This window comes from Cucurbita pepo, chromosome 16 (genome assembly GCF_057944985.1).
Source record: "Cucurbita pepo subsp. pepo isolate OVF chromosome 16, ASM5794498v1, whole genome shotgun sequence".
NCBI lineage: Eukaryota > Viridiplantae > Streptophyta > Magnoliopsida > Cucurbitales > Cucurbitaceae > Cucurbita > Cucurbita pepo.
Window position 1 is genome coordinate 13,875,470 of NC_141813.1, and position 22,226 is coordinate 13,897,695.

General features: G+C 36.6%; 5 protein-coding genes across 8 annotated transcripts; 3 read left to right on the plus strand and 2 right to left on the minus strand.

Annotated features, from left to right (window-relative positions):
- Window positions 1–180: 180 nt before the first annotated feature.
- LOC111776783 (protein GAST1) lies at window positions 181–1,101 on the minus strand. Its single transcript, XM_023656144.2, has 3 exons — window positions 957–1,101; window positions 623–698; window positions 181–529 (listed from the first exon to the last, which is right to left on the minus strand). The coding sequence occupies exons 1-3, from the start codon at window positions 1,023–1,025 to the stop codon at window positions 348–350; spliced, it is 327 nt and encodes a 108-aa protein (XP_023511912.2). The 5' UTR covers window positions 1,026–1,101; the 3' UTR covers window positions 181–347.
- A 1,736-nt stretch (window positions 1,102–2,837) lies between these two features.
- ALB1 (ALBINA 1) lies at window positions 2,838–8,929 on the plus strand. The gene is made up of 15 exons (XM_023656863.2): window positions 2,838–3,161; window positions 3,388–3,566; window positions 4,122–4,206; window positions 4,285–4,601; window positions 4,683–4,806; window positions 5,131–5,223; window positions 5,622–5,717; window positions 6,134–6,274; window positions 6,444–6,641; window positions 6,734–6,889; window positions 7,311–7,418; window positions 7,792–7,926; window positions 8,193–8,357; window positions 8,445–8,565; window positions 8,659–8,929. The coding sequence occupies exons 1-15, from the start codon at window positions 2,889–2,891 to the stop codon at window positions 8,742–8,744; spliced, it is 2,277 nt and encodes a 758-aa protein (XP_023512631.1). The 5' UTR covers window positions 2,838–2,888; the 3' UTR covers window positions 8,745–8,929.
- Window positions 8,930–9,553: 624 nt separating this feature from the next.
- TTN9 (titan9) lies at window positions 9,554–12,939 on the plus strand. 3 transcript variants are annotated; one of them, XM_023656150.2, is made up of 10 exons: window positions 9,554–9,701; window positions 9,836–9,906; window positions 10,012–10,059; window positions 10,394–10,463; window positions 10,628–10,718; window positions 10,874–10,935; window positions 11,647–11,948; window positions 12,029–12,047; window positions 12,127–12,258; window positions 12,438–12,939. In XM_023656150.2, exons 3-10 carry the CDS (start codon window positions 10,012–10,014, stop codon window positions 12,623–12,625), a joined length of 912 nt encoding a protein of 303 aa, XP_023511918.2. In that variant the 5' UTR covers window positions 9,554–9,701; window positions 9,836–9,906; the 3' UTR covers window positions 12,626–12,939. The 3 variants fall into 3 exon arrangements, with proteins under 3 accessions (XP_023511918.2, XP_023511919.2, XP_086974510.1); XM_023656151.2 differs by having other exon boundaries at window positions 11,647–11,930; XM_087118384.1 differs by lacking the exon at window positions 9,554–9,701 and having other exon boundaries at window positions 9,708–9,906.
- Window positions 12,940–13,910: 971 nt separating this feature from the next.
- On the plus strand, window positions 13,911–15,716 carry LOC111777793 (ubiquitin-conjugating enzyme E2 20). The gene is made up of 6 exons (XM_023657508.2): window positions 13,911–14,204; window positions 14,641–14,668; window positions 14,781–15,008; window positions 15,113–15,176; window positions 15,306–15,365; window positions 15,465–15,716. Exons 1-6 carry the CDS (start codon window positions 14,089–14,091, stop codon window positions 15,512–15,514), a joined length of 546 nt encoding a protein of 181 aa, XP_023513276.1. The 5' UTR covers window positions 13,911–14,088; the 3' UTR covers window positions 15,515–15,716.
- Window positions 15,717–16,028: 312 nt separating this feature from the next.
- LOC111777790 (hexokinase-3) lies at window positions 16,029–20,508 on the minus strand. Of its 2 annotated transcripts, none has more exons than XM_023657506.2 (9): window positions 19,887–20,508; window positions 19,015–19,165; window positions 18,738–18,917; window positions 18,331–18,405; window positions 17,398–17,553; window positions 17,227–17,325; window positions 17,019–17,146; window positions 16,713–16,794; window positions 16,029–16,597 (listed from the first exon to the last, which is right to left on the minus strand). In XM_023657506.2, exons 1-9 carry the CDS (start codon window positions 20,156–20,158, stop codon window positions 16,241–16,243), a joined length of 1,500 nt encoding a protein of 499 aa, XP_023513274.1. In that variant the 5' UTR covers window positions 20,159–20,508; the 3' UTR covers window positions 16,029–16,240. The 2 variants fall into 2 exon arrangements, with proteins under 2 accessions (XP_023513274.1, XP_023513273.1); XM_023657505.2 differs by having other exon boundaries at window positions 17,398–17,556.
- Window positions 20,509–22,226: the final 1,718 nt, after the last annotated feature.

Below are 22,226 nucleotides of genomic sequence, written 5' to 3' on the forward strand. Positions count from 1 at the left end.
CTTCATTTCCATTTTCTTGTCATTGTTTTCTTCGACAACCAATTATTTCCAAACTAATAGAAAAATAAAATTAAAAAATTATCTCTAAATTTGTATTGTTACGTCATATTTCCCCTAAATTTTTTATTTAATGTATTTGACTCATTTTGATTAGAAACGTATTGGAACAATTTTACGAGCTAATTTTAATAATATTAAGTTTAAATTTCATTAATACTTGTCTAAACTCGTGTCGAAATAAACTTACATTAATCAACATAAACACCATCATTTGAGTCGAAATAAGAGGTTGTTGCCCAGGAAAGCATTTAAAAGGGAGAAATAAATGAAAATGGAGACGACGAGAACTAGGGGCATTTCGGGCCACCGCGCTTGGTCTTCCAATTGTTATAGCAAGGGCACATCTGCTTATTCCCATAGGTGCCGGGAGGAACGCACAAGCACTTCGCACAGCACTTTCTGCAGAATACCATACACGGCTTCTTGAACGACGTTGCCGAGCACCGCACCGTGCACCGCCCCCCGCATTCTGAAACGCCGCCGCAGAAGGCCAAAACAAAAAAATGTAGAGAGCTTAAGATTATAGTTCCGACTGGACCATTGAAAGGGGAACAGAAAATACCTTCCGGACGGAGGCTGCCCTGGGTGCCGCCATACATCTTTGACGACGCTACTGCTGTTTCAATGCTAACGGCGGCCTGCGGGACAGGGAAAATTCGCCCATTATTTCTCGCCGCTTCATCGGCCGGTCCACTTTTTATCAACACATCTCGATTATTTAATTGTGAACCGCCAAAGTTACCGCCACGTCACCGCCACGTTTATTATTACAATTATTTATTTTTTTATTTTGTTTAAAAAGATTTATTAATTAACATTTTGTTTGAATATTCAAAATGTTTCATTTTTTATTGAGAATTAAAAAGAAAAAAAAAAGGATAAAATTTTGTATTTACCTGAATGTGTGTGGATGAAAGAAGCATGAGGGCAAGGCAGAGGAGGAGGAAGGTGGAAAGGGTAGCCATGGGTTTAGTGCAATGCTTTGGCCTTTGAAGAGGGTTTTTCTTTTTGTGTTGTGCAAATGTTGAACAACCTGGTTCTATTTATACCCGAATTTTTAAAAATCTAATACTTTGGTTTTCGTTTTCGTTTATTTATTTTCAAAGCTGGAATCTCCATTATTATCCAAGTGGAATTCACACTATAAAAATATATTAAATTCTCTATAAAAAAAAAAAACAACCATATGGCTTTCTTTATCAACTGACAGCTAGATACGTTTACTCTTTATAATTCCACCGTCAGTATTCGTGGCCTTCGATTTTCCTTATTATTATTATTTTTTTTAAATATTTCATTTCAATCCTTTTATTTTTATAGTTAATATTATAGATATAATTATTCTACCGTTAAAATAATAATTTGCTACTTATTCATTAAACTATACTCTACTTAAATGTCGATCACTATTACAGTTATAAACATTCAAATATTGTATTTTTAGCATATTTTAAAACGAGTTAATAATTTTTTTTTTGTGTTAGTGGCTAATCACACATGTCGAAATCATCGAATTTGAACATTTCTCACAATAACATAAATAAATATAGACCGTGATTCAGTTTTTTCACCACATGCTCTAATTAGGGTTTTTGCTTCAAACCCGCATGTATAGTGTGGTAGGTTTTATTTCTTTTCGAAATTCAAGTCCCGACATTGCTTCCTATAGAATACAATGTTGGAAGTATAAAACAACTTTTCGAAACTGTTAAAAAACGCAAACAAAAAGTTGTCGATGGTATCCTAAGGTTGATCAAACAAACAAATTAAACAGAAACGAAACCACTTTTTAAAAGGTTTAACGACGTGTGACGTGAAAACCAGTGGGCGAGGGAAAGAGGCAAGAGAGGCATGTGATTGGAGGGGAAATGTGGAAGTGAAAAGGGCATTGGCATGTTAAGAGCACATGCCCATCTTGATCGCACAAGTAGAAGAGGGATCCCACCACCACCCTAAAAAGTGCATTTCAGGCATAGCCAAAGTCTAAAACCCAATTTGCAGAACTTGAAAACAACTTCCCATATGGTTCCTTTGAACTTCCACATCCAAACACACTTGTCTCTGGGTTGGGCCCCCCATCGCTTCCATTCTCATCTCTTTCTCTACCACATTTTCCTTTTTCTTAAAAAAAAATGTTATTTATTAAAAAATAAAATTACTCTCATGCTTTCTTTAATAATCCCTTTATTTATTTTTTACTCTCTCATGTTTCTTTTAAAAAAAATTTAAATTAATATTTTATTTAAGAAATATAAGTTTTTTTTATGATGTAAAATCACAACAGAAAAGGAAAATTGTTTGTTTGGAAAATATTTTTAGGAGGTATTTCAAACGTACTGTTAATAATAATACGATGGAAAGAGAAAGTGGGAGAAAATATCTGGGGGGTTTTAAATAAAAATAAAAAATGTCGGTTATTTAAATATAAATAAAAAAATTAACTTTGGTGGTGGTGGATGGTCCTCGGCCATTGTTCTCGAAGTCGAAGCTGGACATTGAAGACAATCATGGGCCTCGATTACTTTTGGACTCTGATTGGCCCAATTATTATTCCATGGGCCTCAATTTCTTCTGGGCTCTGATTGGCCCAAATTATCATTCAATGGGCCTCAATCTATTCGGACTCTGAGTGAGGTTTTCCTGTAAATTAACTACTATTGTTATAAACTGTTTAGCGTTGGTTTTATTTATAAATTTATAATTTCAACCATTAAATTATTGCTTATTTTTGTGTTAAAAAGAAAGTGTTGGCGGGTTGTATAAATTAGGAGGGAACTAATGGATAAGAAAGGAGTTGGAGTTGGATTTTCATACTCTCTGCAATAACAATGTCACCCACATCTCTCACTCCTTCAGCGGCTCTCCCTCATCTCCAATCTTCCCTTCTTCCCTCCTTCAGATTCCGCCCTCTTCTCCTCTCTTCATCTTCATCTTCTCCATTCTTCCCAAAACGCCATTTCTGTCGCAGAATCCGCCATTGCATTCGCTCGTCTGCAAATACCGTCGTCGAGTCCGGCAACGGAGCTGTAGCTGCAGCAGAGCAGCTAGAGGCAACTTCCTATGGCAGGCAGTACTTCCCCCTCGCTGCAGTTGTTGGCCAAGTACTATAATCATCCCTGTCTCTTTCACTTTCTAGCGTTAAGGTTGTGATTGGCCTGATGATTGGCCTGATAATTGGCTGACGTTCACTTTCTAGAGTAGTTTAATTTCGATTCTTGAAGATAATTGTTCGAATCTGTAACATCGCCGGTTGTTCTTTTTGTATTTTTTTTTCTTCGGTATACGTGTAGGAATTAACTGTTGTGTCTATCACCAATTGGGCTACAGGATGCAATTAAAACTGCTCTTTTGCTCGGAGCTATCGACCGTGAAATTGGCGGCATTGCCATATCTGGAAAGCGAGGAACGGCTAAGACAGTTATGGCCCGTGGATTACACGCAGTCTTGCCACCTATTGAAGTAGTTGTTGGGTCCATTTCAAATGCCGATCCATCCTGTCCAGAAGAGTAAGATTGCCGAGTGTTTAGAAGTAATCATTTTACAGTACCTTTCGGTTGAGAAATTTTGTTATTCACCTGATAGGCAATACCATAGATGTTAGTCAGGGGTTGGATGACTTGGGATATAAATTTAAAAGATCCATTGATTTTTGTGGCGATCCCGACTTGACCTATTTTCTCTTTCGACCTTGGAATGTTCTATCTTGCGAACCCAAGATTTGGCTTCTTGTAAGTTAGATATTGTGTAAGTCGCTTCCAGCTCCCCATTAAGATCAATAGAGAAGGTATTAAATGCGGTTCTATGAGGGCATGGGATTTTGTACAACATGAGTGTTCACAGTCTTCTAAACATTCACATAATCTGCTAATTCACGAGTGTTTGCTTGCCCAAAAATTACACCAAGGTTTTGAAGAAATACAGTATCTGAATATGCCTAATATGCTCCTGGCCTCTATTTCTTGAATGGAAGAAGTTTGATCTCTAATTCAATTTTAATTTTATTTATTATAACAATTCTTGTGTTTTTCCCCAACTGAAAAAAAAAAAAAAACTAACTAAAGATGGGAGGATGGCCTTGCTGATCGTGTTGAATATGACTCGGCTGGTAATATCAAGACGCAGATTGTTAAGTCTCCTTTTGTTCAGGTACTTACCGAGACGCTTGATATCTCATATAGACCTCATTTTTCATTGCTTAATGAAGCAAGTTTGATATGGCTGCAGATCCCACTTGGAGTTACAGAGGACAGGCTCATTGGATCCGTTGATGTTGAAGAGTCTGTGAGAACTGGAACGACTGTTTTCCAGCCCGGTCTTCTTGCTGAAGCTCATAGAGGAGTTTTGTATGTCGATGAAATAAATCTTTTGGACGAGGGCATTAGTAACTTGCTGCTTAATGTATTGACTGAAGGAGTCAATATAGTTGAAAGAGAAGGAATCAGTTTTAGGCATCCATGCAAACCACTCTTAATTGCTACTTACAACCCAGAAGAGGGCGCTGTTCGTGAGCACTTGCTAGACAGGATTGCAATTAATTTAAGGTATAGTAGTTGTTTTGCCAGTGAAGTAAATCATATATTCATTTCTCTTTCTCATTAGGCTATGACAAACTCCTTGTGCAGTGCAGATCTACCTATGAGTTTTGAAGATCGTGTTGCAGCTGTAGGAATTGCTACACAATTTCAAGAACAGAGTAGGGAAGTTTTGAAAATGGTCGAGGAGGAAATAGAGTTTGCAAAAACTCAGGTAATCTGGCCTTTTATGGTATAGATTATTAAACTTAAATGATCTGCTCCCTAATGAATAGCTACTTGCATGATATAACTCACTAGTTTCCTGGAGCATTAAAGGTGAAATATTAACTGCCTCCATCATTATTTTCGTTCATATGGATGAACCTCAATTTTATTGTTAACTACAAACCTTGTTTTAGAAAATTGGGTTGCTTCAACTGTTGTGAAGTCTTTACCTTTATTCATTTATTTTATTTTTTATGAATCAAATACTCAGCAAAACAAATCTTTATTCTGTAAAAGTAACTGTTAAAGGTTGAACCACCTTTAAATGCAGATAATTTTGTCAAGAGAATATTTGAAGGATGTTATAATTGGACGAGAGCAATTAAAGTACCTCGTCTTGGAAGCTATTCGAGGTGGTTGCCAGGTTCTTACCAATTCTTTCCTCTTGACTTCAGTTTTCAGTGGACTTCATGTTTCATTTTGACTCTGTTTTCCGTCAATGTGTTGATTACTCCCATGCATTTGAAGATTTTACTATCTTCCTCGATGGGAAACAATTATTTTTCTCAGCTATTTCCATTTAGGCTTTTAAGATTGGAAACGAAATGGTGTTGGAATGAACTATTTGCTCTGATTTCAAATTCTGCGTGCAATATTATTTTTCTATTTTATTATTTTTTTTGTCATTTTTGTGCTCACTGGGAAAATGAAGCTGAAAAGAAAAATACATAATGCCAGTTGAGTAACTTGACAGAAGATCACGGCTTTACATTTTTCTTGCTTCTTATCTTGATTGTCCAATATATGACTGGTGGAAATCAGGGGCACAGAGCTGAGCTATATGCAGCACGTGTTGCAAAATGCCTGGCTGCTTTTGAGGGGAGGGAAAAAGTCTATGCTGATGACCTGAAAAAAGCTGTAAGCTGATAAGTTGTCTTCTTTACTGCAGTGCTACTTCTTTTCTACCTCGTTAATTGCATAACTGGAAAGATATTCTTTCTTACCTTGGCTGTGATTTTACCTATGCTAGAGTGTTATTCATGATTGGAAAATTTTTCTTTATTTTTCCCAAAAGTCTATGGTCTGTTCTCTACTGGCTTCTCTGATGAAATTTTGGGAGGTATAAGCTTTTTTCAAGTATTACAAAGCAACAACCGTATTAACTGTCTCATATCGTTATCCAGTACAAGTATGGATGTTTTCCTACGAACTGTTAGGTGTTCCATTGGGTGAAGGTTTCCTTTTCTCAATGTTTTCTTATATTATGTATAGTGCTGTATTTCAGTTTGGCACCTCCATATATGCTTTCCATTCTAACATATTACACATAATAGGTTGAACTGGTCATTCTACCTCGTTCGATCATCAATGAAAATCCGCCAGATCAGCAAAATCAACAGCCTCCGCCACCTCCCCCACCTCCACAAAATCAAGAATCTGGGGAAGAGGAGAATGAAGAGGAAGAAGAACAAGAGGTTTTGTACATCCATCAGAATTCCAGTTTGTCAATGATTTTTTTTCTCATTTAAGTGATTCTTATTTTTTTCCTCTGCATTTTTCAATGGAATAGTCTATGCGGTGTTTCACTTTGAATTGCTTTATTTGATTATTCTCCAATAACTTGAAATTTCCTTCCGTATGCAGGAAGATGATGATAAAGAAAATGAACAGCAGGAGCAATTACCTGAAGAATTCGTTTTTGATGCTGAAGGAGGTTTGGTGGATGAGAAACTTCTTTTCTTTGCTCAACAAGCACAGAGACGCAAAGGCAAGGCCGGGCGGGCAAAAAATGTCATCTTTTCGGAGGACAGAGGACGGTATATTAAGCCAATGCTTCCAAAGGTCAGTCAACTTCCTGACCCTTTCATTCGAGACGTGGGTTTAATTTTGGTGTTCAAGGCACACACTTTTCTACCGATCGTCATATTCTGCAGGGGCCTGTTAAGCGGTTAGCAGTTGATGCAACGCTTAGAGCAGCTGCTCCATATCAGAAGTTGCGAAAGGCAAAAGATGTTCAGAATACTAGGAAAGTTTTTGTCGAGAAGACTGACATGAGAGCAAAAAGAATGGCTAGGAAGGCAGGAGCACTGGTAATCAAACTTCAGTTTTAGTAATCACTATGTTATATATATACATATACATATATATATATATATATATATATATATATATATATATATATATATAAAAGAAGTACAATACAATAAATTTGAGACATTAAATGAGCGTAAATGACATGATAGTTACAGTTTATTCTTGGTTCAACATTGGAATGCTAATAATGTCTTGCACATCTTGATTTGGTTGTACTTGGAAGTTTTCTGCTTTGATTTCATTGCTCTATGGAGGAATAGAATTTCAGAACCTTGAGAGTTGTAGACTTCAAGCAAAATATTAATTTTTTTAAATATTTTTCAGACGAAAGCTTCCCAATTTTAACTTTTTTGGAAGTCCCAATTTGGATTTGAATTATGGTGATGTCTCATTCTTAGATTTGTTTACCTATGGCAGGTAATATTTGTGGTTGATGCCAGTGGGAGCATGGCATTGAATCGTATGCAAAATGCAAAAGGTGCAGCACTCAAGTTACTGGCAGAAAGCTATACGAGTAGGGATCAGGTAACACAAAGATAACAACATTATGCACATCAAGGTTACATGGCTCCAGGCAATTGATATTTCCTTGCATAGCATCAAATATTTTCCTCTTACAAAGAATATAGAAGCAATAGCATGGTTATTGTCTAGTCTTCGCCAAAAAGCATGATTAAGATTTACCCATATTTTCATTTATCTATTTGTCACAGGATCCCTTAATTTCATCGTAAGATATTAATAGAGTCCTGAATTCCATTCTTCTGATTGTTTAAGCAAGCACGGTCAAGACTTCAATGTTTTTTTTCCCTCTTTCCCCTATACTTTTCTTTGAAACTCTAATTGCTATTTGGCTTTGTGGTAATGCGTGCGTTTATCTCTAATAATCACATTACAGGTTTCCATAATTCCGTTCCGTGGAGATAGTGCTGAAGTTCTCCTACCTCCCTCTAGATCGATTGCAATGGCAAGAAAACGTCTCGAGAGACTTCCTTGTGGTGGAGGATCTCCCCTGGCTCATGGTCTTACCACGGTCAGTATTTTAATATTGATCTTGAACCATCTTAAAAGTTATCGGATTCTAGGCTGGTTCCCCTTCTCCTGACTAAAAAACTGGGACTGAAAAGGAAGCGATAGTAAAAGTGTTCACTATTATAGTTACGTTGGGTGTCTTCTCTTTTACTCATTCAGGTCTGCAAGCACCAGGCCCATTAACTGGGATTAGATTCCTTGTTCTGATTGTAACGGTAGCAAGTTAAAAACATGTGTCCTAAAGTGGTTTTTGATCCACTTCTCCAGGCTGTGAGGGTTGGATTAAATGCTGAGAAAAGTGGCGATGTAGGAAGAGTGATGATTGTTGCAATAACTGATGGCAGAGCCAACATATCACTGAAAAGATCCACTGATCCTGAAGCAGCAGCTGCAGCTGCTGATGCTCCTAGACCTTCAGCACAAGAATTGAAGGTAAATTCAAGTCCTTTAGCCTCATGTGCTTCATCCAATACAGATTTAGTAAATTGAAAACCTTGTGAAATGGTCATTCTAATGAAGGATGAGATTCTCGAAGTGGCTGGAAAAATATACAAAGCAGGAATGTCTCTCCTTGTCATTGATACCGAAAACAAGTTCGTGTCAACTGGTTTTGCAAAGGAGATCGCGAGAGTAGCTCAAGGTTTGTTCCATTTTCAAATATAAGGTTGTTCAAACTTAGAGCAGCACCACAATTGCATAATAACATCTTACACAACACATTCATTCATCACAGGAAAATACTACTACTTACCGAATGCCTCAGATGCTGTCATCTCTGCTACGACGAAGGAAGCTCTTACCGCGTTCAAGAACTCGTAAAATGACTGAAGTGGTCCGTTTTCTTGCTCACTAATTTTGTTGAAATGAAAACAGGCTTGTCCCTGCAGTCTAAATACTTATTTTTGGCAATGTTCATAATAGAGCAGATCATTTTGGTGGAGAATCCACCCCATTTAAATCTTGTATTGCAAGGATTGCTTCAATCAATGAGTGAGTTGCCTGCTTCTTCTGATGTTCAAATACAGCTCTAGTGGACGTAGGCCGAATAATCAAAATTTAGTACAAAAGTAAGAATCTTGAATTAATTGTAACTTATATAAAAAATAAAATTAGAGTTATTTGAAGCTACTCCATTCTTAAAATAATAATAATAGTAATAAACTACAGAATACCTATAAAAAGCACCATTCTTTTAGTTTTTTTTTCCTTTAAAATGTTAGACAAAACTAATTTATTATCATTAGTTTGGGAACAATTTTATTTTACAATTGTCATTTGAATAACTTCATTAAATCCAAAATTTAAAATGCAGACCTGATTTCTGTTCGACGTCTAAATTTTACACATGGAAATTTTCAGGAAAAAAAAAATTATATATATATATATATATATATATGTATTTAGAGTAATAAATTAATAGTTTACAATTTTTAAATAAATAAAATGTATTTTATTTATATTACTATTACTTATTATTTTGTAAGCTTCATAAATTTTTTTACAATAGAATGGAAATGTCGGATATCGAAATTTAAATCCCATCGCTTTGATTTACTTTATTTATTTATTTATCTATTTATTCTTTTAATTTTCTCCAGCGAGCTCAGTGAAGGGGACGCGCCAAGGAGTAATAAATATATTATAATTTTTTTTTTATTTTTTTTTTTAATTTTTGAGGAGATTTTCACATTTCTCCCAACGTTTCTATCTGCGATTTTCAAACCCCACTTCCCGCGTGTTTTCGCCTTGCAATCTCCAAGCTGAACGAAATTCGTGGTAAGTTCGATGCCTACAAGGTTTCTCTGTTCATAAATGTTTCCATTTCCGCGAGATTTCACTGTTTGGAGGTCAAGAAGCTGAAGCTGAAGTGAAAGAAACCTTGTCGAACTTAATTTTCTCCTCGTTTACAGCTTTTGGCATCGCAACAGTTGTTCCTTTCAGGTTCTTCGTTCTCAGTTTCTCTGGGAAGCCAAACGTACTCGTAAGTACTTTTTGTTCGTCAGATTTTTTAAATTTAGGGTTTTCCAGAATTTGCTACCGAGTGGTTTTGCTTATTTGAATTTTTTTTTTTAAACAATTTTGGTAGATGGAGGCTCTCTATAAGAAGCTCTACGACAAGTACACTAAACTCAAGGTGTGTGGCTGTTTTTTCTCTATTGATTGATTGAGTTTCTGCATATTGTTAAAGATTTTCCTTGCTTCTTGTTTTGTATAGGATTTGTAGTTTTTTTAAAATGTGGAATGCAATAATATTGGTTCATTGGTAAGTCAAGCCATGCATTCAATTGGTTGAAGTTGGATCTTGTCTAGGACTTAATTTCCTAACTTTGAAGAAGCATTTTACATGTGAATCTGCAAAATTATCCTCTTGTTGGTCCTCAAAACTTTCATTACCGCTCTATGGGTCGTTTGTCCGCATGCTGGTTTCAAAATTACCAATCTTATTTACGGTTGCATATCTCTTACAGGCAAAAAAAATGTCAGACTTTGATCAGCTCAGCAAGGATCAAGAAGTAAAATTTTTGAATTATGTGTCTGGTATGGCAATTATCCTTTCCTTTGCTTATCCGTTTGTCTGTCTTTTTTCCTTTACTTAATGTGTGATGCAGAGGTTAGACAAAAGAATTGTGCTTTTGTCTATGCTATTTGAGTTGTTTAGCTTCTTGGCTTACACCAGTCGGTATTTTCTTGCTCCTCTCCAGCTGCAGAGGAGTTGATTCAACATTTAAAAAGTGAAAATGATAGATTGCGTCTCCAGGTTAATGAATTGAGAGATGAAGCTGCTTCGACCAGGTATGTCTTCGAAGAATACCAATAGCTTCTTCTTCAGTCTTTATCATTATCTTTTTGAGTTCCTTTGGTCTTGAATCTTTTTTAATTGAACCAATCCGGAAACATTTATTGCCTGCTTGATTTGATGGGCTAATACGTTGGTAGTGTGGTTGCAGGTCCAGCATGGATGCAAAATGTGCTGATTATCAGAAGCGATTAATGGAAGAGAATCAAAGGAGTAAGAGATGCACATTTTCTCTAGCTCAGATTCTATAGGTTTCTATGTTCAGTTCTTGCGAAGAATATTCATCTTGAACAATTTACAAACTTTGCTTTCCAGCAGGAGAAAGTCCAAAATTGCCATGCCTTGAGTTCTTATGATGACCTGGGGTCTTGGGTTTGCATGTAGATAATAACTTCAAAGTTGAAATTAGTACTTTGGTTTTAAACTAATTTAACATTGTAAAATGAAAGATTTTTATTTCCAAGGTACTCAAATCTTAATTGCTTTTTACTAGTGAAGGGGAATACTCAAATTCTTGTTGGGTATCCACTTAGTTCACGGTGTATGTTTGGCTGGCTTAATATTTAATATGATGTAACCAGACTTAAAGGAAAGGTTAAATTTCTGAAGTACCCTGCCTGAACTAAAGAATTTTGTGATTTGTTCATGAATTTTCGAGGGTATAAATGTTACATTATGATTGAAACCCTTGTGAGTATCATTTTCCAATTCATCTTGTTTAAATATATTTGCTTATGTCCCACTGAGCCCAATTTCCCGAATCGCTTTAGGTTTTGTCCTTTACCTTTCTGCCCATTATCTATTAATAACTATTGGGTTCTGTTCACTGAGATTCATTTTGCATAACATTAACTATATCTATCTGACAAGCATCCACGTGCCGATTGCCTAATAAATTCTTCATATGGGCTCAATCCAATGCAGATAGTACTCTTTCTGAGGAAGTTGAGAAGCTTCGAAAACTCCAGCAGGAGGGAAATTTTGGTGGTTATAACAACGGAATAAGCAAGGAACCGCACACGCCTAGTGGCTCCCAACTTGTGCCTGGGGAGGTTCCGAAAGGCCCATCTGGAGGAAGTACAAGAAAGCGCTCCAGAGATGCTACTCCAGTGACCGATGAACTTGGAGTACTCAATGCAGGTGCTCAAGCTGATCCCACACAAAGGCAATCAACAAGTGAACTGTCCGAGAAAGCTGCATCCAGCAAGGTTGGCAACATGCAGCTGGTATATCTAATTAATGATTATATTTTTGTGCAAATACTTTTGGTTTTCTTCCCTCTGATATTTTCAATGCAATGCTACAGGGTTGCTGCGGAAGCAAAGGTTGGTATTGACAGATGTAAATATAGCATTATGTTGGCATGATGGTGTTGCTGTAGTCTAATCCTCGAATTGTTTATAGATGGCAGCGTAAATGACTGTGTTTCCACCAACTGCCCATACCATTGCCTTATAGAGCACTTGATGGGCATGGAAATATCATCTACCAATCGAAGTGAAGGAATATGTATATCAGCACTTCATAAATCAAGTGGTAACTTGAAAATTGGATATGACGCTTTGTTCTTCTGCCTTGTGGCTGTTCTACTTTTCTTCTTTCTACATTAGATTTTTGCTTCAATTATACTTGAAAAGCTATTTTTTTTTACCCCAACCAAATTTGGAGAAATTGGTGACGGTTTACTCTTCTGTTTTTCTTTATGGTTATATCAGGTTACTCATTCAGTCTAACGTGGGCAAGTAAACTAGCTGGAGAAACAGAAATCCTATATCGCGTCTTATCTCTGGGTACTTTCGAGAGGGTAGCACCAGAATGGATGAAGGAAGCCATCATATTCAGTACGAATATGTGCCCAACTTTCTTCGAGAAGCTTACAAGAGTCATCAAGCTGCACTGCTAATAAAAAGCATGGCTAGTGCTTTCTAATCCCAACTAAGCTTTCAAGTTAGTTTCTCCTACTTGCTAAATGAACATGAATAGTGAGCAAACTAACAAAAACTGCATGCGTGACCGATTTGCAAACTCATGTATAAATTGTGAGGTTGATATGATATGATGATATCTTCAGAAAAAGGATTGTGAACTCTTGAAGTCAGTTCTTTTTTCTGTTTTTCTTTCGTAGAATGAATTGTGAGGTTGAAATGGACGGTGAATTTCCAATGAGTGATGTATATATTTGAGGTTAATAATGCATCAACCAACAAGAATTTGACATCTGGAATGGATAGAACAACAAGGACTTGATCTACAGCTTTCATTATTGTAGAGATATTGTGATGCTGGAAAATCTGTCTGGGTCTACTGTACATTTAGTGGGCTTAAAATTTGAACTTTTTTTAGTCTATCCATAAATGAAGAAAGTGAAGAACCTTGAAGCGAGAGTCTGGCAATAATAGCATCCAAGATTGACATCTTTGGTAAGGCCCTCTGTCACCAAAAGGGGGGAAGCTAAGCATCTTGATCATTGACTATGAAAAACAGAATGATTATCAAAGTTTTTGCTTATCCTTTCTGTGTTTTTTTCACTGTAGTACGAAGCACTTATTTTCATGAATTCACCTTTTAGTACTTTTTTAAACAAGCAGGGATAATAGAGGAAGGCAGGTATACGAAAAATCTCATTTGTTCTGATGTTATATTTTTCTCTGATTTACATTATATCATTGTGTGAAAGTCATATATTAACGATTTTAAAACAAAATTTTAATGAAAAATCTGAATTAAAATATTTTTGAAACTTTAAGATTTAAATTGATGCAATATTGGTGGCTTGCCTGGATATAAAAGAAAATGAAGTAAATATTAGCAATCTATATGAAATATAATATTCAAAATCATGGCAAATAAAAACATTAATAACAAATACATCCGAAAATCCTTAAAAAAAAAAATTCATTTATGGAAATTTAAAATAAAGGAAGGTACTCATGAAAAGGGTCAATTATTATTTTAAAAATAATAATAATAAGTAAGGTCAATTATTATTAGGCGGTGGATGAAGAGTTCCATTTGGTAATAATAATTATTATTATTTTAAAGAAAATGTCTGGCTGTGGTTGAATAAAGTGGTGGCGCTAAAGCAGTGACCAAAAGTAGCCGTTGTAAATTCAAAACCAACCTAATTGGAATCTTCGCCCTCGCCCATAACGTTCACTAAATTTTTTGAATATTTATCCTTCAATTCCAATCCCTAATTCTTCATCTATTTCCTTGGTTTTAAGCTCCCTAATTTCCTCTCTCCCCTTCTGCTCCGCCTCTCTCTCTCTCTCTCTCTGCCAACGTCTCATTGATACTTCTTTAGGGGAGAATTTCCTTGGATCCTTCTTGAATTCTTCATATCATCTGTTATTCGGATCAGAGAGAATGGCGGCCATCAACCGACACACTGACAACACGACGCCGGCTAACGCTGTTGTTTCTCCAGCGAAGAAATCCTTGCCGCCGGCCAAAACCGCGGATTCTCAGTCCGTTCTCAAAAGGTATAAACATTTTTTTATCTTTTGGATTCCGTTACTATATCACTGCGGATCGACCGCTTTCCTGTGCGTCGCATCTGCTCTTTGCTTTATGTGATTTTGGGCCATTGTTAAACTTTAAGCTGGATGGGGTAGTGATAGGGTCCTGGATTATGTAATCTTCTACCACTTGGTCTTTTTGTTCAAACGGATTTTGAGATAGATTGTTCTGTGGTCTTTCTCAACGATATTTTTAGGGTTTGCGGGGTAATATGAGAGTCTTCTCAGGTAGTCAGGTCCTCTTCCCTTAATTTAGCACCATGGTCATATGGGATCTATATTGAAAGACATGTCTCATACTTGTGTTGAAATTAGTGAAGAACCAGTCTTACTGGGAACTCCGTTTGTGTTCAACCAACTAACAATCTTCCTCTGATTTTTGGTGCTTTTACTTACACAGGTTGCAGTCTGAGTTAATGGCTTTAATGGTAAGACTTGCTACCATCTGATATTCTGGAATGTAAATTCTGAAATATTTGGAAATGTGATTCCACAGTTGCCAATAGGCTATTCTTAAAACTCATGTATCTGAAATTGCAGATGAGCGGAGACTCTGGGATCTCAGCCTTTCCTGAGGAAGATAACATATTCTGCTGGAAAGGAACAATAACTGGAAGCAAAGACACAGTGTTTGAAGGAACAGAGTACAGGCTATCCTTTTCCTTCCCTAATGATTACCCTTTTAAGCCTCCAAAGGTGAAGTTCGAGACTGGCTGCTTTCACCCAAATGTGGACATTTATGGCAACATTTGCTTGGACATACTTCAGGTAACTCAGTTATGATAAAATCTTCGATATTGAAATGGTAACTTCTATGGTTTATATATCAGAATGAAAAGAATCCGAAGTGAGAAATGTTTCATCTTTTGCAGGATAAATGGTCATCAGCATATGATGTGAGAACCATACTTCTATCCATCCAGAGTCTGCTTGGAGGTAACAACAACCTGAATCCTTATAATTTGGAATGGTTTTACTTGACTTGGATGGTTTTACTTCAACCTGAATCCTTTTGATTTGAATGGAATCTAGAATTTGCAATGAACCTTTTCCGTTTATTTGCAGAACCAAACATAAGTTCACCCCTGAACACCCAGGCAGCCCAATTGTGGAGCAATCAAGAAGGTGGGTTTCTATTGTTGTTGTTGTAACACAATTTTTCTCAACTCTACGAGTTGCCTTGAGATGAAAGTTTTCTCACAAATGTTTCTGTGTTCGCTGTAGAATATCGGAAAATGGTGGAGAAATTGTACAAGCCTCCAACAGCAGCTTAGGAACAAAACTAGGATTTGTGTGTCTCACTCTTTTTGCGCTAGAGAGGAGGAGATTCCCAAATTATTTTTTTTTCTCTTTCCTTCAGTATGGTCTACTTTATTACTCCCAGGATGTTAGAGATATATGCTGCCTCCTGTTATATGTGGAAATTTCAAGTCATGAGCTTATATATATATATATATATATCTTTGTTTGTTCTCATTTCGAAGTGCGTCTACCCACACCCTTCCATGCTCTTTTTAAAAAAGCTGCCTTGAAACGGAAATGATGATGTCAAACCTCTCAAAAAAGATAATAAATCCTAACCCTGGAGCTATTGTTTCTATCGCAATTTTTCTATCATTAGTGGATGTCAAATTTGGCATAAAATTAGCTCTAATTAATGCAGAAAATTTTGACCCTTCAACAATTTGCTACTAGACACAAAATACCATGAAAATATTCTCCTCTCATCAACCAACTGCTCTGCCTAAGAAAGCAGCTAAAATATGGTTTAAGTTTCGCACATCATAATACCAAAAGCTAGCCTTGAAGTTGACATTTAGCTTACAAATAAATGCACATAAAAAGATATTGAAAATTCCAATATCAAATAATACAAAGCTTTTTTTTTTTTTTTTCTTTTTATACAGAGAGACATCACATTCTGAGGAAATGAATTTCTAAATTTACAGGATCTTTATATGTATATATATCAATTCTATATATATAGCAAATTTGTGCTATCATTTGGATGAATGTGATGCAGCAAGAAGAGCCGCTCCTATGCCAGATCCATCTTCAGTTACCTTAAGAATTACATGTTTGGCAATATCTTCTCCCAGTATCTCAATCAAAGCTTCATGCAAGTACTCTCTGAACATTGTGTAATTCGTATATAATCCACCCTCAACCGCCACCACTGTTCTTTTGATATTCACATCAGTTCTACTTCTTACTCCTGTAATTCCTCCCGTTCCATCCCGCCCCATCTTCTTTAGGATACCTAGAATTCCAGCTGCCACCAACCGAGCAGCTCGACGCGTCACCACATCGCATATTCTTACTACAAGTTTTCGAGCTTTTAGGGAGACTTCTGGGATCTGGAAGATCAGATGCAAGGGGGAGAAGTGTTAATTGTCTGGATTCTATATCAAGGTGGAAACAAAACGAGGAATGTAAATGGATAGGGATGGCCAAATTTTATAAATTCTCTACCCCGAAGATGTCCTTCAAGATCCTTGCTACATCTCTGAAGTCCAGAGACTCATCTTCATGCATCTCAGCCATAATAGGCGTTCTGAACACATAAATGTAGTCAGTAGCTAGCATAGCTTAAATTGGTTTCAAACCAAATCAAAAACAAAAATGAAGGGAAATGTAATATCAGTCCTTGCAACATAGCTGTGCATTATATGATATGAATTCACATGCAATTGAAACACGCTGCCCATCTGTTATTTTCCTAAAAGAAGGGCCAAAGTCGTAAACTAATTAAACAATCACGAAAGAAGAAGAACATACGTTAACACAAATGGCATAGATAACCTGGATGAACCTAGCCCAAAAATATCAGATTCTTGTGACATTCGAAGAATCACTCTTCTCACAATGTCACCCAAATACATTCCCGATATCATCTTCTCAAAACCCTGCACAAGACTCGGACCAAGGTACAAATTAGTTGTTGTGAGATTAAATAATGCTAGAAAAAGGGAAAACTAAGTAGTACCTGATCATTTGGATTGGGGCTGTCAAAATCCAAATCAATATCATAGGAAGTTCTAGGTAAATGAGACGACCAAAAATTTCCCCACTCCATGTTCACAACCTGATCAAGAAAATGTTAACTTCAGACAATGATATAAATTTTAGAAGAAAACTAAAGATGACAGCTTCCTACCATGAATCCGGAGGTTGTAAGAAGTCCTTGACACTTGATAATAGCATCAGTTCGCTCCAAATAACACGCATTGGTACCAGTTCCAATTATCACTGCAGCAACAGTGTCTGCATCGTGATAATGTCCAAGAGCTAACGTTCCCACGGTGTCATTTATCTGCTACAAAGTAAAATTGACTCATAGTTAAAACCAAACCAACTAACAATCCAATAATGAAAAGAAGTCCCATATTAACGTGGTTTACAACCTAACGTGCCTTTTGTGCACACTGCATGTCTGTGAGAAAACAAGGTCATATATTGACTCTGAAATATAAACTACTATAGCATTTCCCAGTCTCCTATCAACAATTGTGAAGAATTCCTCTTAATTTTTTTGGTTTAAATACCATCTTGGTCCCTGTTCATTGAGTTCCATTCAATTTCAGTCCCTATACTACCGGCAAGGATTAATTTAAAAAATTGTTGGAAGTACAAGGACCAACATATGACATTCGAAAGCACACAGACCAAAATAGTATTTTAACCTAATTTTTCTATTCATAGCATTATTGTATTATCTGTGTTCCTATGATATACTGCATGTGATAAAGAAAAAAGATAGTAAATATTGCAGTACAACTGAGAAACTAGGAACTTAAGCTATGAGGTTCAAGCCATAGAGATCTTAGGCTTGAACGTCTTATTGGTGCTGTCATGCTTCTTCAGTCAATTCTACACATATAACACACATTACGCACATAACACAATGTCGCAGTAAGACATACAAAATGTGTAAAATGTTTTCTAGACAAATTATCAACATGCAATTAAAGTTTCTGCTGTACGCTTCAGGAAACCAAACAGAAATTAAAAATGAAGATAGTTGCAGTTCACAAACCAACTTCCATTACTACAATTTCTTCGACTCTGATAACAATAAATGAAATCTTACAAGTGCTGTGACTCTTATGTTGAGACCCTTTCTCTTCATTGCTTGTTCCAAGCACTCTGTGACATCTTTCCCAACCTGAAAAATATAGTAGGATTAGCAACTTGCAAAGCTAAACAAATTTCCTAGTTAATAAAAAATTGTGCCTCTCAATATTTTCTGAAAATGTAGATATGATTGAGAATTCAATACAAAGCCATTACTCAGAACAAACATCAGACTCAATTGAATGTTGTAAAGATCCTTAGAAAAAATGCAATGCATGCTTGGACATTGATAACACAAATAATAGCACTAATACTCCACCCGGCCTAGTTTGTCAATAGCATGGGGCAATTTTTACAAGAAAGAACTTTCACTCCTCACAGGCTTTCCAAAGCCTAGAACTACGTAGACATCGTCCAACTAACCATGTCTCCAATGGAAAATCCTTTCGTCCACTTAATTAACATGCCAGATGAAATGGAATTTTGTTTTGTGGGAAAAGAGAATGTAAAACCAAGGTCCCTTCTCCCACCTAGAAGAGCCTCAGAATCATTTCCTTTATCAATAAATTCCTTCAACGACGAAGCAATAAAATCAAAGAGATCCTGCAATAAAGTAAAGTTTGATGTTAATGATATTATACGTAAGAGAAGCTTAAACAAACCAAACATTAGTAAAATATCAAGGGAAAAGGATAGTTACATTGCCTGTGCTGGTCAACAAATGTTGGGGAATAGGAAGCCGCTGCACATCATGTTCAAGGATTGACGATCTATTACCTTCTAATTGAATACTCGAGACACTGAAATTTGTACTCCCTAGATCAAGGGCATAGAGGGTCCCCATCTCATTCCTAATGGGAAGAGTATCATCAAAATAAGCATTATGTAATCATCCAAAGCACTCATTTCATGAGACCAAGATTAATATCGTTATACTAAAGCCAAAAAGGGAAACTGTAGCTAAATGATAATGCTATGACCGAGCTGCAGACTGGTGATTCTAAACTAAATGCAAAATCGATTTAGAGAGTAGATGAGTAAACGATTTAACAAGCAGATGTTTAAATGATACCTAAGAAGATGAAAATCGTGCACTCGTCACAAAACCAAACGGACAGAAGCGAAATATGATCCACAGGAGGCAAAGTAACAGAAGACAAGAAAACCAAGTGAGGTTCAACAAAAACCAAATCCTTCGAGCTATTCTGAAGTTCAAATCCTAATTTTGTCAACAAACAATTTTAAAGTTATAATGACTGAAATTAGCGCCCGAAAGAGCAAGGAGAATATGCTGAATATTTGACGAAGAAATTAAGAAACAAAAAGAAAACTAGAAAGGGCATCAGCCAAGCCACAAGGACATCGCTCGTACGTATCAGTGAGGAAATGAAATTCGTGAAGCTTTACAATATCTGTCGCATAGAATCGAGTAACAAATCATCCGACGAGCCAAAAACTAGAAAGGACCTAACTACTCCTGGACACCGATATTCTCACTATAACAGCAGACTGGTCTCACCGATCAATACAAGCAATCAAAAACACCATAAAACCCACGGAATAGACGATTACCCGTCAGGGAGATTATCAACGAAGGTGAGAAGCATTTTGAGCTTGGAACCTCCTTCCGAAGCCAAACCAGCGTGCATCTCCACAGCCATGGCGTCGACAACCTGCTTCAGCCTCCCCACGGAAGTCTCACAAGCCTCCTCCAGCTCTTTCAAAACCCTTACCACTCTGCTCCATTTCCCTCTGTTCTGCACTCTACGACTAACCACCCCCGCCGCCACTATGCACGCCACCACTGCAACACTCACGGCCACTCCCACCACTACTCTCCCCATTTCCCTCCTCCTCGATCACTCACTCCTTCACAGAACTTCACCGCAACCTCTTCTCCTACTACTTATTCCAACGAAGCAACACCGTCGGAACATGCACACGGTATCCGATTCACTCCCCCTCCCATAAACTCCTCGCCATAATAACCGCGTTAAGAGCTCGTGTCGACACTCCGCCGACACCGGCGTCGCCAGAGGCCTCTCCAGCACCTCGGAGGCTGAGTTCGCCGACGGCCAGCAAGGAGAAAAACGAGAAGGTGGTTAAGCAACACTCCGACAACCGAACTAGACCGGACGCAAGGGGTTGGGTTAGCGGGGGCCTCGGCACTCGGCAGATAGCTAGAAGAAAAAGTACGGGAAAGCGAATGGTCAAATACTTATAGAACGATACCGAAATGACCAAATTGACCTTGAAATTCTCTGGAAATAAATACCAATTGCATTACATCAAAATTCCGCGCCGATTTTTCACAGTGCCCTTCCTTTTCCTTTTCTTTTAGCAAAAAAGAAAATGCCGACTTTTTCATCTTTCCCGTGTTATCCTTGTCCCGTCTATCCTGAGATTTCCACCAAAATGCCCTGCGTTTTGAATCTAATTACCAGTTTGCCACTCCCTTCTTCTAGAGGCTTTCATTATTTCAATTTCACAGTCATAAATTAAAAGAAAATAAAAGGTTAAGGAACTAAATAAATATAAAATACATATTGAATTCGGTGAACAAATTTTATTATTTAATTTGATTATATAAATAAATAAATAAAAATGGATCCAAAAGGGTAGGCATGGGAACACATTGATGGCACTGATTCTCTCTCTACCCATATTATAATAATGGAAATATAATTGAGGATTTTAGGCGAGGCGGTAGGGCAATAAAGAAAAGTCAAAGGTCCAAATTTGACGTAAGAAGGAAAAAGTGCATAATGTTGGGAGAGAAAGGGAAAGTTGTTGAGGTGGGAAATGAAAATAGTGAAAGTACAGGGGAGGAAAATGGAAATAAGGGGAAGAGCGGCGACGGTAGCTGCGTATTTGAAGCATACGACGCCGTACTGCCAGCTATATCACGCTAATGACCAGCTGTGCGTGGCAGAAAAAAGCAACAAATTCTGTACTGCACACCAACATTTCCATTTTATTTTTCAATTACCATTTCGTTTCTGTCTGACAAAATAATATATAAATGAACAAATAGTAATAATAATAATAATACTCCTCCATGTTGCTGTAATTTACGTGCCCGGTACCGCTGTCTTGCACTTCCACCCATTTAACCGTCCATGTTTTAAAAAATTATATTAAAATATCCTTCATCCAATTATAGTTCGTTTGAAAATTGTCGTTATTCTCATTAATATGAGACATTTTTTTGGATAACAAAAAAATAAAATAGCATTATGTGCTAACGATATGGTAGAGATATATGAAGTGTCCCATTTTACTTTCTTTATGATGGTGGAGATTAAAACTATAATCTCTTATATTAATTGAATTATATTCAAGTTGATTATTATATTACGGGTTAAAACAAAATAGTAATTTGGAAAGTGGGTTTTGTTTATAAAACTCAAATTAGGTTTCACGTATAAATTATAGCATGAGATCACATATAAAATGTCTTATTTATTTATTTATTATTACTTAGTTCAACAACAAATGCTAATAAATGAACCTCGAACTTCTTGATCAGACATACTTTAATCAATTGAACTATGTTCGATTAGACACGCATGTAAATTAAAAAGTTCATAAAAAAAGTCGTTTACTATTAAAAATAGGGAATAGTAGAGATGAGAGCGACGCGAGGGATTGTGGGAGGTTGGGTTTGTTTAGTTTTAGCTTTATGTTCAACTTGACTTAAAAAGGTATCCCTTGCCAATCAAAGTGCCAAAACCTATAGTCTAAAGAGAGAGAGGTGTGGCTGCTTTTATTTTCTTTGGTGTCTTTTTCATAAACCTTTACACGGTTGGTGACTAATATCTATCCCCACAGACATTTTTTTTTACCTTTTTTATTATTATTATTTTAATTTAGCTTGGTAACTATTTTATTTTGAAAATTTTGATTATAGAC